The 19,136-nt window shown below is 44.0% G+C and overlaps 1 protein-coding gene across 4 annotated transcripts in view; it reads left to right on the top strand.

Annotated features, from left to right (window-relative positions):
• EBF1 (early B-cell factor 1) overlaps window positions 1-18,985 on the top strand; it is a 410,481-nt gene extending 391,496 nt beyond the window's left edge. For all 4 annotated transcript variants that reach the window (XM_010855294.1, XM_010855293.1, XM_010855295.1 and 1 more), the window contains 5 exons: window positions 2,137-2,202; window positions 3,174-3,351; window positions 4,010-4,189; window positions 8,252-8,446; window positions 16,773-18,985. In XM_010855294.1, coding sequence (XP_010853596.1) covers window positions 2,137-2,202; window positions 3,174-3,351; window positions 4,010-4,189; window positions 8,252-8,446; window positions 16,773-16,804 — 651 coding nt within the window. In that variant the 3' untranslated portion in view covers window positions 16,805-18,985. The remainder of the gene's footprint in view (window positions 1-2,136; window positions 2,203-3,173; window positions 3,352-4,009; window positions 4,190-8,251; window positions 8,447-16,772) is intronic.
• The last annotated feature ends 151 nt before the right edge of the window (window positions 18,986-19,136 follow it).

Here is a 19,136-nt window from a genome sequence, read left to right as displayed (position 1 = left end):
TGAAGTTCACGTTTCACTTTCAGGGAGTTGAATACTGATGAGAACTCTGGGCATTGAGTAAGGAGAAAAAGAAACAAGTGAATTATGTCATCAAAACCTGTTATCACTAAAAATATCAGTTTAAAATATATATCCTACCCTGATAATTGGAATTTTTCAGGTACAAGAACTTCAAAGATACTGGAGTTTATTGGAACTTGCCTCCTCCCTGGTCCTGTGAAATTAATTAAAATAAGTGCTGCTTGAAATCCTCAATGATACTGTTTCAAGATTGAAGTTCACAAATGCAGGTTCTAACTGCATACCTCATCTTGCTTTTGACAAACAACAGTCTTGTATTTTTTCCCTAAAATGAGAAGAAAGAAAAATACCTTCTTTGCCAAGCCCAAACACTGACATAAATATTCATTTGAAGAAATAAAGAATATAGACCGAGAGAAGTCAACTTTTAGTATATAAACTAACTTGACCCTGTTTTGTTTTCATCTTTTCTAAGAGCCAGGTAAAGCCGTGAGGTTTTAATGAAAGCAGTGCGGGCTGAATTTGATCTGGGGATAGGGTTTACTGTGCCCATACCATAGTAAATTATTAACTGCTGCGGTCAGACAGCACTGCAAACAAAAATGTGGTAGGTTATCTTGTAGCTTCCATTAAAAAATAAATTATTTCAGATGGATTGATTCAAACCCCATTGATTATATAATGTTTTCCACTCCTTATCTGAAAAATAACAGAACTGTTTTGTAAATGGGGTATAGCAGCAGCTTAAAGCACGCATAAATGTTTATTGAGAACTGAAAACCCCTCTACCTCATTTTTGAATTTAGGACATTATATATGTCATAAGTAGTTACTGCAGTATGACAACTATTTTATCTTATATTATAGAGAATTTAAAATTGAAAAATGCTAATATGTATCTAAAAGCTTGTCATTTCAAGAGTTGTTCAAGAATTTTTGAAGAGGCTATGGTGACAGCAAAATGAATGTAATTATATCCCTATTTTGTGATCAGTGTCTGCAGTATGTGAAAATTGAACAGTACTGCTTCTCCATGCAGAAATCTATTGTGTAAAACATTTAAAGTTAAACTTCTTCTTGAAACTTTACCCACAGCAAAAAAAAAAAAAAAAAAAATGTAAACATATCTTCTTGCAAATCACCTCTGATAATCATACCATGCCTTCATGTTTGGTTCTCTGATAAACCTCCATTTTATATGTATCAAGCTTAGCTTTTCTTTTCACACTGAAGTATAAATGAATCTTCAGAAAATTGGGGCTGAATAAAGGAACAATTTCTTGTGGTTAGAGTGAAAAAAATTACCACCACACGTATTTTTGTAGAGTGCCCTATATTATTAGAAACAGGCATGCTAGCTAAATATGGGAGTCCACCTAAATGAAAGGAGACATTTTTTTCTTCAACTGGAGTGAACAGCAGAGCATAACACCTAGGAGGAGGATGAATGAGCAGTTGGGGAAAATGACAAACAACACTGAAATAGCAGAGAATTGCTATAAAAGAAGCAGACTCTGCCAGTCATGACAGTTAGTGCAGAGGGAGCTTCTGGGGGCAGGAGAATTCTTTTGTAAGAACCTCTGACAAAACAGCACATCACCCCCTGATCTCATGACTCTGCCACACAAGGGAGATATACAAGAGGAGGCTAATGCCACATGCTTCTTACTAGCTGAAGACTGATTGGAAATCTCTTGAAAATGACCTGTCTGATAAGGTCATGGTTCCTGGAATAAGCAATTAAGTGCAAAATAAACACATCTTAGGGATTCATAACATGCACCAACTGACATCGATCGTAGTAATCTAGTAAATGACCTTGCAATTGTATTCAGCAATAAACATATGAGTGCTTTATCGTGCTTATGGCAGACTATTGAGTGATGTATTTTATCTTGCAGTACCAATGATGCTCACCTTTTGACTTGATTAAGTGTGTATATGAACAGGGATAAATTGGTGATTTAACACCATTCTGGGGTTCCCCAAACCCACTGCCCTTAAAGCAGTGTGTTGGCAAAGGATGGTGAGAGGGAAAATAGAACATGATCATGTGAAAAGATAATGATATCCTGCCTTCACTCAGAGGACTGTATCTGCTTTTCTCCTTGACAGGAAGTGATACTCAAAAGGGCTGCAGATCTGGTAGAAGCACTCTATGGGATGCCCCACAACAACCAGGTGAGCGCGCTGGGTCTCGAACCTTCCACATTCAGCTGAAGCTCCCAGAGTCCTCGTTAGAATGAAAAAGTGTGAAAATTGTAAAAGTGCTTTCATGAGTTCAGAGTAAAAGTCATTCAGGCCTAACATGTTGCAAAGCCATTCGGTTCCTCTCTCTTCTTTTGTAAATCTTTTATTGCCTTTTCTAGGGAATAATTTTTCTTATGAGAAAAGGTACTTTATTTAAAAGGAATCTCCTGTGGGAATATAGTTCATCATTGAAGAAGAGTTACTGGTGCTCAATTTCGAGAAAATTTAGGAGGAAAAGGGGGGCTTAATTTCTTCTCCTAAAAAGTGTTAACAAGGCCTGAACATTGTCTGCATCTGTTTCATAGAGCAACTCCATGTTTCTGATTCAACTTGCTCAGGAAACTACAAGTCTGAGATAATCCTTCCTTTCTTGTGTTGCTTGAATCGGTTGGTGTCCAAGGGACACAGCCCTACTAATACTTAAGGACACACTTAACACACTAACACTTAAGGACACTTAACCTTCCCTTAACTTCATCCAGGGAGATGAATTTCAGGGCACGTGTGCACACATGTGTGTGAGAGAGTGACCCCAGAGTTTTCTGTGTTACTGGTGGGGAAGGGAAGGCCCCAGGTTGTTGTCCTGTACTGCAAGGTAGTATGGAGGACTGGCTGAGTTAATCAGCTGTCAAAGTCACACAGAGTTATGCAGCCCAGCTTTGTCCTTAGGGAGGTAAGTGTCCTTAAATGAGGTCTTCACCTCTCTAAGCCTCGGGTGGCCCATCTGAGGTATGGGCTTGATGATGATGAGACTGAACACACAGGTTTGTTGAAAAGGTTGCAGCAGTTAGTGCAGTTAATCATGGAAAGCCCTGAGTGCAGCCTGCAGTAAACACTTGGGATGTGGTACTCCCAGGAATGTGACTGGGGCAGTTAAACGGGATGTTCCTGTTACTTTTCAGGAGATTATTCTGAAGAGAGCGGCTGACATTGCAGAGGCTCTGTACAGTGTCCCTCGCAACCACAGCCAGCTCCCGGCACTCACGAACACCTCGGTCCGTGCGGGAATGATGGGCGTGAATTCCTTCAGTGGACAACTGGCCGTGAATGTCTCCGAGGCGTCGCAGGCCACCAATCAGGGTCAGGAGCCCTCCCTTGTCCCCACCCCCACCTGGGCTAATTTCCTTGCCCCCTCCCAACCTCAAGCTACCTCTCCCCATTTATTTGACACAAAAGAGTTTATTTAAAAAAAAAAATTCCCCCTGCCCCCCCAAAAAAAGGGAGATTCCTGGGTCTGTGTGTATCAGATATTATTGTAGACTTTTGGTTCTAGCCATCATGTCTGGCAATCTGGTGGGGAGTAGCTAGACAGGATCCATGAATTTAGCCATCTCTGCATTCGACTTTTCACTGTAAACCATGACTGACAGGTCCCAAAGAGGGCTGGAATTGAAGTTCTGGAGGGGCCAGAGCCTATCATCCTCACCCAGGAGTAGGAACCTGTTACCTCCAGGGTACATCTCTCAGATTGGGATTTATTTCTCTTCCAAAATGGTAATTTATAGGTCCTGCATTGCCACTTCTCACGGGCCCGCTAAGTATTTATGATCTCCTGAGAAATGTGTCTTTCACTGGCTTCCCATTTTAATCACAGAGCTAGCACCCATGAATCACTCGGCCCCTTCCCTTTGGGATGTGGTGAGGGGGCAAGAGACAGAGACCTCCTTTCCCCCGGCCTCCCAGGCCCACCACCCACCTGAATGCCACCCTCATCCTTGCTTTCGCCCCCACCTCTCAGGTTTCACCCGCAACTCAAGCAGCGTGTCACCACATGGGTATGTGCCGAGCACCACCCCGCAGCAGACCAACTATAACTCGGTCACCACAAGTATGAATGGATACGGCACTGCTGCCATGTCCAATTTGGGCGGCTCCCCCACCTTCCTCAACGGCTCAGCTGCCAACTCACCCTATGCCAGTAAGTAAAGATGTGTGTCCTGTGTTTCTGCACATTTTTTGCTTCAAAACCTGGGTGTTGTGCTGTGTTGGCTCATTGTGCAGGCTCTGCCCTGCCAGGTGTGGACCCAGTGATGCGACCCAAGGCAGCACTGTCTCCAGCAGGAGTCTCTGCCCTCCTTGCTCATCACTGCATCATTGCCTCCTTGCCCTGTCTCTCTAGCAGAGCTTACCTGTAACCAGAGTAGCAATGTGAGGTCATTGTGAGAACCCAAGCTTCCAGTCAGACGGAGCTGGGTCTGACTCTTCAACCAGTCACTGACGTGGCTCTGAGCAGGTTCATCTCCTCTCTAAACCTCAGTTTTCTTATCTGTAAAATGGGGAAGGAACCCACTCTCCCTCCCACACAGTTGCTGTGAGACTTGGATAAAAGAACGCATGTAATAAGCTTGTCCTAATGCTCAGCCCATGGGTGATGCAGTTAGTAAATCTCGGTAATAATCATAATGATAGAATGATAATCTTAAGTGGCGCTAGTAGTTTAGCATGGTAATGACTATCTAAACCTTAAAATCTTCTATTTTTAAAGATATTTACTTAAGTGGCTGCACTGGGTGTTAGCTGTGGCATGTAGGATCCAGTTTCCTGACCAGAGATCGAACGTGGGCCCCCTGCATTGGAAGCCTGTAGTCTTAGCCATTAGGCCACCAGGGAAGTCCCTCTCCTTTATTCTTTTAATGTTTAGATGTTTTTCCCCTTTGTGTTTAATATGTACAAAGAAAAACCAAACATTCAAACCAAAAAACACAGTTTATTTTTCCCAAAAATTTGGCATGATGAAAAAACATATACAAGAAATTGTTCTTTTGTGCATTGTCCCTGTCTTAAAGAAGCTGAGGTTAAAGGATTTTTTTTTTTTTTTTTTAATGCAGTGTTTCAATTGCATCTAAAGAACCTCAGGGAACTGGCATCTTTACATACAAAACGTCATGAGCTGTGTCTCCACTGTCTCTTGATTGCCCTCTGAGGATTTTTACATAGAAAACCAAGTTCATCTTGGACAGTGTGGGTGGCTCTTCTGGTGTATAATAATTCTAAGCTCTTAGAATTTTGTGAGCTGATAGAGAGTCTCAGCTAAAAGTACTGAAAATGATGCTTTCTCTGAGAGAGGAAATGCAGTGTGTGCTAGGCTGTTGAAAGAGGAAAGATCATTCTTGGCCTTTGCAAGAAGTTAACTTCTGAAAGTAATACTTAGCGCCATTCACCTTTCAGCTGAATTTGAGGCTCAGTGTGAGCTAAACCTCTGGATTTCTTTATTTCTACTTGATCTGTTTGGAATCAGCAGCTTGTTGCACATTTAAAATTCTCCCCAAATAATCTGCATATATTACATCTGTCTGCTGAAGCATCAATGTTTGGGGCCAGTTTCACGGTAGATTTTGATTCATCAAAAGATTGTTTCTTACAAATCTACCATTTCAGTGTTCCCGTTTCAATCAGAAAAGGTTTCAATCATGACCTGAAAATTAAAAGGTGGCATTCTTAATTAAATCAATAACCTAATTGCTATATGGTAGCAATTCAATTTAGGGCCTTGGATTGCTCTGTCTTCGTAAGCCTGTGCAGACACCCAGCGACCTGAGCCTGAGATTGCATCTGTCAGACTGTGAAACTTCCAACATTTAATTTCCATTAATTGATTTTCTCAGTGCTCACAAATATAGTATTAAATTCTCAAATAGGCTCTCAGATGGGACGGTTTTATCTGCATAAATGCAAATAACACAATAAACAAAAAAGCCCAGCTGATTTGAATTTTTGCCTCCACAATATTTAATTATTCATAAACCACTCATGTTGAAAAATTCCAAACAGAATAAAAAATAAAATAAGACATTTCCACTGGTGAACACCCTTTCTGGTGTGGTGGCTGATAACTAATAATGTTATAACAAATGGAACTGCTTGACTATATTTCACCCCTTCCTCTGTTAAGGCCCCCCTCAAACACCCCACCTCTAAATACACATAATGATCGCATTTGCCAACGAGATTAATTGCCTTCCTCAGTGAACCAGCAGGATTTCAAGTCTACGAATATTTAAAAATCAAACCTCCAGTGCAGGAGTTTTGCAATTTAAATGGGTGTTATTATTGAGCGCATTTTCACATTTACAAATCCTAAGAGATGTATAAAAATGCTGGTCTCATTAAAAGAAAAGTAGAGTTTAGAAAATGTTTGTGAAAATCCTGAGGATGGCGGCTCCCTGTTCTGCTCCATAAAACATCCAGTGCGTTTGGGTTGTGTAGTGCTGAAGGCTGATTAGAAGAGGTCATTTCCCCCCATGGCAACTGCTGTCTGTGACTGACTTGATAAGCTCTTCCCTAAGTTTCCAAAGCCAGGAGGTTGAGGGGGAGGCCACTTACTCAGGGATCTGGACTGTGGTATGCTCCTGGGAAGGGGCCTGTCCCCTTGTGATCTGTTTCCTTTGCAGGGTAGCCCTGCACTGGGGTGTGGTTCCCTAACTCACCTTTCAGTTCACTCACCGGGGCAAGTCACTGGACTGTTTTCTGAGTCTCAACTCACTTGGTTTGCTCAGGTGTAAAAAGGATGTAATAGGTCCCAACCTAAGCTTGCTTGGCTACTGACATAGATGCAAAAGATGTGACGATTCCTGCAGGTGACAAGGCAATATAGAATGTTTATTACATAATGTAGAAAATACAGTGAGGAGGAGGTACCTAGAATTTGAATTAAGTGCCTGAAAAATCATCGGACAGGACTCATACTTTTCCCTGGGGTACAGAGGAAATGGAAGGTGGGTGTGTGATGGCCCTAAGTCCTGAGTGTAGAGGGCTTTCGTGTGTACAATATCCGTTTCCTAAAGTGACCTGAGATGACTAGCAGCTAGTGAAAGATGAAAAGGCCAGGTGGAGAGGACCTGCATCACTCACACTCTTTCATATCCCCCAAGCAGCTAGGTTGTCTCTCTCTCTCTGAGTCACCAGAGATCTCCTGTCATTGATAATCCACGTCCCCACCACTCCCAGACTGTGAGTATTTACATAAAGCTCCGATCCTGCTGCTTATTAGCTCACACGCATGCATCTCTGTACAGTTCTGCAGGCGGTAGAAAGGATTTGGAACTTTGACTTGTAGTCCCTCAGTAGTCACTCAGAAAGCACGTGGTGGATTATTTATCCATCTGGCCTCCTACCTACCTCTATCTATCTGTGTTGTGGAACATGGACACACAGTCATATCCTTCAAGAGGGCTTCTTCCCAGGTGGCTCAGTGGTAAAGACTTCACCTGCCAATGCAGGAGACTCAAAATTCCAGTTCAGTCGCTGTGTGGGGAAGATCCCCTGGAGGAAGAAATGGCCTGTTCTTGCCTGGGAAATCCCCATGGGCAGAGGAGCCTGGTAGGCTACAGTCCATGGGGTCCTGAAGAGTCAGACATGACTGGCACACATACACATACATTTCAGGAAGCTGTAGTAGCTTCATGGGGAGACATCAGACACACACACCACCATCCGTTCATCAGTGCCTTAAATTAGAATCCTGGAATTGCCTCCAACTCACTCTTCTTCCTCATACGTCTCCTTCCGCTAGTGACCACACCCTCTCAGTCTGGCCACCTCCTGTCTCTTGTATCCCAGACCCTTTGCTAGAACCTCAGTATAGGCCCTACCTGAAATACTTCCTTTGGCACCTCCTCCATGAAACCTTCTTTGGTTTCCCTTCCCCGACTCCCCAGAGTGGGCCATACTTACTGTTAAAGCTATTATGTGATACTATTCCCTTGGTAAGAACACTCTTGCCTCCTGACCTGAGATGCTCTAGCATACTGCCTGGCACATAGTCGGCCTACAATAAACACACAAAAGATCACAGTCACCACCAACAAAAGAAACACGTGCCAGGTACCAAACGATGAAATCTGACAAGACCCTGAGAGTTCAGGGAAGGCTCGTGCTAGAAGGGTGGCCTGAGTGGGGTGGGCGTCAGGGTGGGAGCTGAGAGGCTGTGTGTCAGGATGCCAGGAGAAGCGCTGATTTTTCTTTTCCCCTTGCCCCTTAGTCGTGCCATCTAGCCCCACCATGGCCTCCTCCACAAGCCTCCCCTCCAATTGCAGCAGCTCCTCCGGCATCTTCTCCTTCTCACCAGCCAACATGGTCTCAGCCGTGAAACAGAAGAGTGCTTTTGCGCCTGTCGTCAGACCCCAGACCTCCCCACCTCCCACCTGCACCAGCACCAACGGGAACAGTCTGCAAGGTAAGCCCCAGGCCCCACCTGGGGCCAACCAGATGCCCCGACTCACCTTCCCAGGGCCTGCAGCAGACGCGCTGCTGCTCAGGGCTCTCTCGGCCTTGGGCTTGCCTGCCCCTGTCTGCCCTCAGCTCTTCTGTTCCTGAGTGTTCGCCCTTGTTGGACCTGGCCCCAGGCCCCCATATCCCTTCTCTGCTGGAGTTGCCTGTGCAGTTCTTCCAACTCCAGCAGTTCTGCTCAGGCCCTAGATTTCCTTGAGAAACACCGTCACCACTTACTAATGTCGTCGTTTCTCTTTCCTCTCTCGTTCTCTGTGGTCGCCATAATCAGATCAGTCTTTTGTGGACTCTAGCAAGTTCTCCACTGCAGGGTCTCTCCCGGGACTGGCCTTCTCCTGAAGTAGGTTCCCTTCCTGTTGCCTGTGTCAGCATGAACACGTGTGGGGCTGATCATGGGGAGGGGGTGTGACAGCCCAGTCAGGGCCCTGAGGTTACAACATCTTAGACCAAACACCCAAGGCTTACTACTGCTGGGAACCAGAAAGCCCAAAGTGCCCCTGGAGGACCCTGGTTCATATTAAAACGGTTTGATTTCCTCCCCCTCATGGAATCTGGAAAAGAAGAGTCACAAAGATTTTAGGGGACCTTTCTATTCATTGAGAAAAAAGGAACCTTTAAAACGGGTCTACCGCTTCTTACCTTTTCCTTAGGTGCCGGCACTGAGTTGGGGTATTGAGCTGCATGGCCTCTTTCCTTTGCCACAGTGCAACTGTGGGATCGGTACTCATATTTTATAGACAAGAAAGCAAAAGACTAGTGAGGTTAGGGAATGGCTTGACTTGGAGACAATGGTATGTGGCAGAGGCTGGCTTCAAACTCAGGCTCAAAAGTTCTATCTCCTGCTCTATCTTCCAAGCACTATGCTACTCAGAGTGGGTAAACAGGATGCATCCAGGATTCCTAAGGCAGCTGGCAGGGAAGTAAGATCAATAAAATCATCAGTTGCCATTCTTTTAGCACTGACCAGTGCTAAGTACTGTGCCTGCTTTATCTTATTTAATCCTCACAACTTCCTGATGAAACACAAGGACCATTATGGTCTCCATTGAACAGAGGGTAAAACTCAGGCATCAGGAGAGTAAACACCTGCCCAGAGGCACAGGCAAAAACAGAGGGGATAAAAATAAACCCTCAGGATCTGTGCCCCAACCCAGTGCCCCACAGAACCTGCCTTTCAGTGTCCAGCATGCCCATCTTCACTGACAGAGCTCAGCCGTTGGGTCGAGAGCGCTCAAGAAGGCAGTCTTGTTTCTCATTGTCTATTTATACGTCCAGACAAGTACTTTGTACTGATGTAAACTTACATCCATTCTCTCGAAGACTCCGTAAGGGCAGTACTATTCCTATTATATAGATGGGAAAACGAAGGCCCAGTTTGCTCAGGGTCACGTATCTAGTAATGATGGTGCCAAAACCGAACCCCCTCTGTGTGTCTCCTAAACCCGAGCTCCTCCTGCCTGCACCTTTCTGACTCCAGAAGGGCCCTGCTGAGCACTGGCCAGTCTGTCCAGCACAGGTGAGGTGAGTGCCCATGCCCATCCCTGAAACATCCCCCAGCAAAGCCATCTTCTTAGAGGGAAGAGGAAGATACTCAGACTCTGGAATGACATTTCAGGCAATATTGTTTGTGATAGAAAATGCTCAACCCCACAAAAGGGGAGCCACCCATTCATGCAAGTATCTTTTTCAGCTAAAAATAATGCTCTGTCACCCTGACTACATCTCCAGCTGGCAAACTGAGGATGTAATGCCTAAGTGAACATAACTTATAATGGGTTTAAATAAGGATAAAAACGTATGGAAAGCAGAAATCTGCCATTCCCAAGCTGCCAATCATAGTCCTTGTTAAATGTAGACTTGACGTCAGAAAGGAGGTGTAATGGGGTTTGTAATCAGCTGTGGAGAGGGTGGCATGTGAGAAGAAAAGGCCCATGGCTCTTCGAGGGTCCGTGACTGAAGTGGGCAGCCCTTCGGTGAGGCCAAAGGTCTTTTCATGCTGTGTGGATCAAGGAGGAAACAGGAAGGGTCTGAAAGGAGGAACTCAGCCCCAATTTTAGAACCTCCTGGATTAAGGGAACTTCCGGTGGTGTAAGGTGTGTGTATGTGTGTGTGTATACTTAAGTAATGATGAGATGGCATCAAGACAGGGCCACATAGAAGGTGTGTACATTTGTCACCCCTAGAGCGTTTCTAACCCAGTCTGCACAGATCCCCAAAGTACAGAGCCTGCTTCCCCCTTCTGACCTACAGCCGTCTCCACCTCTCCAACCCTGCCTAGTGCACAGCGGGAGCATATAACTCCGGCACGCTTGTGCTCGACTTGCTGTTGTGGATGACACTGCCCTTCCCTTCTAGTTGAGCGTGGGTTCTGGTGGTTTTTGTGTTACCAATTCTGTTATGCACCAAAGGTCCTTAGTGTCAGGGTGATGGCAGCAGAGGAGGTATGAGGAGAGAAATTAAAGTCACAGTAACTGACACCAACTTCCGGGCAGCTCTCCTCCGCCCCGCCCACTCTGCTCCCGCCGCCGTCCACTCACCAGGCAGGCCCCACCCACCCGCGCTGCGTGTCTGTCGTCTGTCTGCTTCCCCTGCAGATGTGGGCACAGTGCGCCACTGTTTTCAGCGGTCTCTTCCCGGGGGCCTTGGCTTCTGGGAAAAGTAATATTCTGACCGTGGGCTCCTAGACCCGAAACCTAAGAATTACCTCATCTTCAGCTTTCTAAATTCCACTTCTATTAAAAAATTTAAAAAGACATGTAGGCTAGAGAACTGAGGAGGAGAATCTCTGGAGTTGTGGTATTCTCCTCCTCGTCGTCACTGTTACAGTAACAGCTGTTTCATTTGGACCCACCTTGTTCAGAATTGTGATCATTAAGACAGGGCAAGTGACGGAGGAAGAGTTGGTTAAGCAAATTGACCATATAAGCAAGATTAGAGGTGACACAGTTAGGCTGTTTAAGTGTTTTAAAGGTCTATTTACCTCCAACTACCACTCTGCTAATTGTCCATCATTCTTTTTTTTTTTTTTTTAACCAACTCCTTAGAGATCCGTTTCCTTAGCAGCCCTTTCTCAGCCTCCTCTGGTGACAGCACACATTTACTCCTCAACAGATACACACTGTGGTCTCAAGTGATGGTGACGACAATGGTCAGAGCCACTAATGTGGGAGGTTTTCTTCCCAGCCTGTCGTCTTCACTGTCTCATGCATTCCTTCCAACCAGCCTTAGATATAGGCTCCTTATTGTCCCCATTATACAGATGCAGAAACTGAGAGCTGAGAAGGCTCATCCAGAGTTATAGGACTAGCACATTAAGGGAGATTGGGGTTAAGCCCCAGCCCAACTGACTATTATGTAAGTATGAAAGTGTTAGTTGCTCTGTCATGTCTGACTCTCTGCGACCCCATGGACTGTAGCCTACCAGGCTCCTCTGTCTATGGGATTCTCCTGGCAAGAATAGTGGAGTGGGTTGTCATGCCCTCCTCCAGGGGGTCTTACCAACCCAGGGATTGAACTTGTGTCTCCTGCGACTTCGGCATTGTAGGTGGATTTTTTACTGTCTGAGCCACCAGGAAAGCCCCAATATAAGCCCCTATGTTAAACTAAATGGTCATATTCAAGCCATTGGGCAACCAGCTGTGGAAGTTTAGACGAGGGAAAGATTAGGGAGAATTCAGACCAGCCTCATGGAGAAGGTTGACTGCACCTTGGATGAGGGGCAAGTAGGATTCAGGCCCAGGGAGATGAGGTGGGGGGGGAGGCATTTTAAGCAGAAGGTTTAAGGATAACCTGAGCCGGAGTCTTGTGTGGTAGCCACTAAGCCATGTACCCTCCTAGAGCACAGGTACCAAGAGGCAGGGAGAAAGGGTAACAAGGAAGTCCTTACCTGGGAGTCAGGAGCTCCATTCTTATATTTTAGAATTTTCAGTTTCTCCTGTGACTCCAGCTGGTTTTCTCTCCCAGGTAGGTAAAACCTTTGACAGTCTACCATTTGCCTGAGACATCTGTAGGACAAACTCCTCTTATCTATCTCAGTATTTCTGGAGTCTCATAAAATGTTCTGTTTTAAAAAAAGAAAGAAATGGTTATGGTCAAACAAACCTTGAAAATGGTGCTTACTATCTTGGAGTCACAATGCATGCAAGTTTAATTAAAGGCTCTAAGACACCCCGCAGCTAAATAGAAGAGAGTCTCCTTCTTAGTTTTCTGCACTTATTGGCCCATTAAGACCAGTGAACATCCTATGAAAAACTATGTAAAATTTAGACATATTTTGGATTTAAAGATAAGATAACAACACAGAGACATCTCCTTCCATTGTTATCAAGATGTCATTGTTCAGTCCTGATCTTAGACTCCTCAAGAGTGTATGTTTTCAGAGGCTTGAGTTACCTCGTATGCTCAGTTATAGTCCTGGAGACACACTTTCCCTTCTCCCAAAGCTGGGCCCCTGAAGCATGGATTCTATCTAATTTTGGGCCTCAAAGGATTTCATTAAGAGATAGGCAGCCCCCAGAATGCTGTCACCATGTCACTGGACCTGCCCCCAAGGTGGGGATTTTAAACCCTATGTTCCAGACAGTCTCCGCAGTGAAGAATTAACAGAAATCGTACCCACATTGTGCTTTTCTCCCCTTTCCCCACCTTGCTGGAGCGCAGGCTGGCCGGCCCCACCTAGCTCTCCACAGTCTGGTAGCACATCTCCTGGAATTGTCTTCTGCTTGACACACATGTTGAGTTTGTGCAAGCTCGTCCCCTCGTCCTGTTCCCGATTAGCTCCGCATCCTTACACATGTGGTGGTTCGAGGAAGTTCACATTCCACCCTCTCATTCCAGATTTCTCCCAGCTCGGCAAAACTTTGCATTTTGTCTTTGTTCTTATCCAATTAAAAAATGCATTGCTGCTGAAGCCAGTAGTTTTCTGAGCTTCTGTCAGGGAATGTGATCACCCAGCTGCCAGGGGGATGGTAGAGCCACTTCGGTCTTGTGATGCCCTGGCACACATTACTCTCTGAGAGTGTGGGGGTGTCGTGTCCTCATGGAAATCTTCATGGGCCCCACTTGGGCAAGTCCGTGTGCCAGCACCATTTCTGGAACATTCTAAGCCTCAAACACCCATCCATCTCACCCACATAAGTAATCTTGAGGATTAGGGCACAGACACAAGAAAAACAGCTTCTAACATCCCGGGAGCTTCCCCGCAGTCATGCAATGAGGTTTTTTTATTAAAAGGCCTCTTTAGCGTGCCTAAACCCAGAGGCCACAAACGGGACTCCTTGCCCAAAATTCACTCATCAATAAGGGTTCTGCATCTGGAGTCTAGGAAGTGATGGAAGAGATTTAGGGAGCAGTAACCCCCTGATGTTCCGTGCAAAATTCTGGGTGTAAGCATCTCCGAGCCTTCTTGGACAGAGGTTCCCTGGCTTCCATTAGACCCTCAGAGGAGTCTGAGGACCAGTGAAGGAGAGGGAGGGAAGTGGGGACAGACCACAGTCACCCCTAGACACCCCCAGACTGTAGGTTTGTTTATTTGGCTTTGATTTTAACTTTTTGCTAACACATATAAACTGGGCTATTTTATGTTTTAGAGAATCCACCTCTCCACCTTCTCTGGAGTAACATGTGGTGGCTATGTGGAGGCATTCTCACGTGGCAACAGTGAGTGCCGCTCTCGCTACAGAAGGCCTGAGTCTGGCTGAGCCACCTCAGTCCCCACAGCGGGAACCTGGCTCACTTAGGATGCCAGCCTGGGCTCTCAACGTGCTGGAGTTTTTAACCCCTGTGTCCGAGATTAAGAAACACTGTTAGCTCTGGACTGGCAGCATGTTAGTTAGCTTTGCTTTATAGCTTTTAATGTGGCTGTAATAGAAGTTTCATCTTATTGATTTAACACATTATTCAGGTATCAGAACACTGAGTAGGTTTTTTTGTTTTTTTTTAATTCTGGTCATCTAGAATTAAAAAAAAAAACCTGATGTTTTTAGGGCCCCATTGATAAATTTTGACTGGGTCCACCGACCCCAATTAGCAGGAATTTTGTCCATTTTCCCTTTTGCTTTGTATCATATGGAAACTTCCTGGTGATCAGGCTCTGCTCTAGGAGACTGCTGGGCACACAGGCTAGATAAGGAGACACTTCTTTTGCCAGAGGCCTTAGCACTCCCTTGGGAAGGTCTGCCTTTTAGTAGAGGTGCCTGGACCTACCTTCAGCCTGGAAGAAAAGACCCTTAGGGAGGCAGCACCATGCTGAGCTCTCACTCTGCAAAGACCCTCTTTCCCAGTCCATCCTCCTTGTCTTTGGAGCTACAGCATCTTGAATTCTCAAGGCTTGGATTGAAATACCCAGCTTCCTGTGTCAGTCAAAATCTAGGGCTCACTTGCATCTTAGGGGCGCACTGCATTTCCAATGGATCCCAAATCGTTGGGAGTTTAAATTGGCCTGCATTTGGCAAGAGACACTTCCTGTTTCTAAGAAAAATGGCTTATGAGGACTTACAAAAAAGACTCTAGGAGCTTTTGGACTGCAGAATGGCTCTTGCAAAACAACATTTGGATGATTTACGTGTAAATGAATCAGAAACATGTGGATTAAATTTCCTTGTGGATACAGATGGGTTTAAAAATTAACGGAAAAAGTGTTTGGCAAAATGCTTTTTTAAAAATTGAATCAAAAATGTCGGGGTCGGGGAGGGGAAACAGAGGCTTGCGGGGCTCACAGCACTCAGAGCCTCACCTGGCCTTCCCGTGTCTACTGAAGGCTTTGGGGGTCTCTTTAAAAAAGCCCATTCTTGCAGACATGAGAGCTGGGAAATTTAGAGGGTCACTTCCTAGATGCAGTCAGCACTGACAAGGACACTAATTTAAATTTAGAATTGCCAACAAAAAGAAAGCAATGACTTCCTTTCTCCGCCTGACAGGACGCTAAGCCATCGCTTAAAGCCAAAGATGGCTGCCTCTTGCTTCTGATGTAAGCACTGCTCTCATCTCCACATATTTCAAAGCTGCCATCCTGAACTCTGCACTTGTCCCTTTATTCCTTAAACCCATCAAGTGAGGTGTTCCATGTTGGACAATACCTAGTTGATATAAGGAAACACAGCCCAGAAAAGTTCGGTAGTTTGCACTAGGTCACACAGCTAATTTAGCAGCAGAATTTAATAGGAGCCCAACTCTTCACTAGGAGCTTATCAAAACTAAGCACTTCATATTGGTCGTTAACATTTAAATCTCCCACAACTCTGAACAGTATCACAGCCCTAGCAAATACACCCCATTCCTAGCCGAGGAGGCAGAGAGGTTCACGGAGACAAATAAATAAACCTGGGTGGAAAAGGAAGTGGCGACCCACTCCAGTATTTTCTTGCCAGGAAAATCCTATGGACAGTGGAACCTGGTGGGCTGCAGTCCATGGGGTCCCAAAGAGTCAGACACGACTGAGCATGCACGCAAGCAAGCAAGCACCTCTGGGGGACTTAGCAAACGGAAAAGAGGTGGAATGTGGGCCTGTGGGATTCCATGCTCTTTTAATACAACTGTGTGAGGCCTCCTAACAATGCTTTGCAAGATTTTTAATTCTCCCATACAGCTTTCCCTTTGCCTTAGGATCTCCTTTAGCTTTCCTAGGCTAAAGTTTTCTAGAGACATGGTCAGACCATTGCAGAAACCTTGACTGCAGCAGAGGTACAGGGGACACCCTCCCTCCTCATCCCCCAGGGAATGACATCTCCTGGAGCTGGCTGCTTCTCACCTCAGGCCCGAGGACTGAAGTGGAGGCGCCCAAATCACCGCTCCAGTCCTCAGTGCTCAGCTCTCACGCTAATACAGGACACAGGCAGAGCCATGGTTTTTCGTAGCAATTGCTGGCTGTTATGGTGGGCCAGTTTTTCATTTTATATTTTGGAAGTGAAAGCAAGGGGGACAAAGAGTGAAAAACTGAAAATTCCCACTCCTTTGCAAGCGACGGGGCTCTAACTTTCCCAGCAGTATTCAAACTCTGACTTGCCAGTTACGTCTTAAAATTGAAATCAGATTTGGAGGGACGTTTAGGATCATCTGTTAAAGACACATATACTCACTGATAACACTACATTCTTCATAAAGTACATGTATATTTTGTAATTACAAATTCCTTCCGGGGAAGATGAGAAAGCTCATTTGTGGCTAATGTTCAACGAACATAGTGGGGTGTGGGTGTTTTTTCCCCCCATCTTTTTTCTCTTTTAGTAGGAAGTTTGGACACAAAAGCCACTGACTCTTGTCTTCTCTTTCCACAGCAATATCTGGCATGATTGTTCCTCCCATGTGAAAGAATTGCCTTGAAGAATTTTATTAATGAAGAGGTTGGATTCTGCTACAGAGAGTAATCTGATACAAGTCCCAGAGTGGAACTTTTAACTCAGGCCTTTTTAAGAGGAATCACAATAACTGCAGATTTTTAAACAAACAATATCGCCGACCTTGCAAATACTGAAATTGGAAGGGATCTGCTAACGCAGGGTGTTGGTTACAGTTGTACCTCCCGCGTCCTTGGGGGGATATATTTATTCTGTGTTGATAAAAGCAAATCCACTTTTTCTTTCTCTCTCTCTTTTTTTTTTAAGCTTAACTGCAATCACTTGTCTTTTATAAACCGTAAAGCTGTATACAAGGGACACTATAAATAAGACTCCATGTTTTAATTTATGATGTTTTTAAAGCTGTGTAAAAGGAGAATGAAGTGGTGATATTTACAAAAAAGTTTAAAAAAAAAAAGGAAAAAAAAAAAAAAAGCTTGTATGGGACAGAATAGGAATGCCAGTTAGATTTTTTAGGAAACTAAGGGTCGGCTTCTGCGCCTTAAAGCATATCAAGTCGTAGTTACTCGGACAGTGCATTTCCAGTATCTAACTTAACATGCCACCCTTTAGCAGTGCAAGCTTATTTCTCCCTTTCGTATTGTTGTCTTAAGTAACTGTGTAAATAAATGCAGCCTGGAAAGTTAACCAGTGATGTGAGTGATCACATTTTCCCCTTCTACTCAAAAATCCAGTGCCTCTAGACAGATGTTAAAACTGCATATTTAAACCTGATAGCACTCTCTCTCTTGCTTATGTCAACTTCTTCTGAAGCCGATGGCCTCTCGAGAGCTTGGAGGCACACACACTGTGTGAGAATCTCCTTTGAGACTGCGTGGAACAGGGTCAGGCACAGAATTCCAAACTATCCCCTCCAGTTACTTATCGAGTCAAAATCCCAGTAACACGCCGCCATTTACAAGGTTAAAGTTTACTCATCCTAAATGCTGACTTCATCCCAATCCTCCAACACAGCAGGTCTTTGAGATTTCCCATTCGAGATTAGCGCCTCTGTCAGTCGACCCTTACTATTTGTAACATAGTAGATTGAAACAACGGGTTAAGTGCTTTGGAATCAAGAATAAAAGGAAACTGGGAGAAAGGAAAAGAAGGTTGAGACCTCAAAACACAGTTTTCTGTTCGATGGGAATTTTTGCTCTCATTATCTGGGAAGTGTTCTTACAATAGAAGTTAATGGCGAAGATGCAGCAAAGCTCCGAGGATGCATTTGCCTGATATTTTTTTCTTTGCTGTTGTGTTTTTGTATGTAGTTATAAATACTGTAGATTTTTTGTGATTTTTTGCCAAAGTTGTTGTTCTATTTATACATTTTAATGTCTTAAGACGGTTTTTCAATATCATAAAAAGATTTTACTGCATATTTTGCAAAGGAAAAAAAAAGCTCACTACCTTTAGCTTGCACATACTTGCAAAATTAATTAAAAGGCTTTTTGTTTTAATGGGGATTTTGTAAGATATCCATATAAATAATGTATTTATCTTTGGAATTTGTACATTGCTTTCCCCTTCCTCCTTTTCCTCTGACTCCCAGTTTATTTTATTGTGTATGTTTGCTATGTGAAAAGTGCGTATTTGTTTGGTCACCTATAGTTAGCTGTTTCAATGTGATTTTTAAACATTTCATTTATAGTTATTTTTAGTATCGTTTTAAACCATGCTTCATTTTTTTTTTAATTTTCACCCAAAAGCCATTGTCTATTTTTGTATTATTTGTAAGTTAAGAAGTTTTTTCCAATTTATGGCAAAAAATAGTAGCATATTATTCTTGTAGCATTTAGTTCCGTAGATTAAAAAAAAAAAATGTATCCTTTGCTTTGGAAGCTTACAGAAGAAAACCCTAATGCTGTTTTACTCTATTAATATGCATGGAACCTCTCCCTTTGGAGTGACGCATTTTGTGCATTAAATTCCAGGGAGAAACTTCATAGAAATCAGTGAACATACTTTCTTTCCTAAGTCTGCTTGTATATTTCCTCTGTCTTTCACATAAATATAAACCAGCAGATTGGATGCCTTAACAATGCAAATCATATTCATTTCACTTGTACATTGTAACTGTGCACCAGAACTGTCAGTCATCACTAACATTCTAAGAAAAAAGAAAAAGAAAAAAAAAGAAAGAAAAAAAAAAACAAAGAAATCGAAAAGCACAAAAGAACTGTTTTGTTACCTTAAGATAATGTAACTTTTTCTAGTAGAGCAAGAAAATTTACAACAATGCTGCAACTGTGCATGCCCCCATATGGATTTTGCAATGGTTTTCACTAGACTGTCAGAGTGCGA

This window comes from Bison bison, unplaced genomic scaffold (genome assembly GCF_000754665.1).
Source record: "Bison bison bison isolate TAMUID 2011002044 unplaced genomic scaffold, Bison_UMD1.0 scf7180017864363, whole genome shotgun sequence".
Lineage (NCBI taxonomy): Eukaryota > Metazoa > Chordata > Mammalia > Artiodactyla > Bovidae > Bison > Bison bison.
This window is presented reverse-complemented; position numbering and strand designations above follow the sequence as displayed.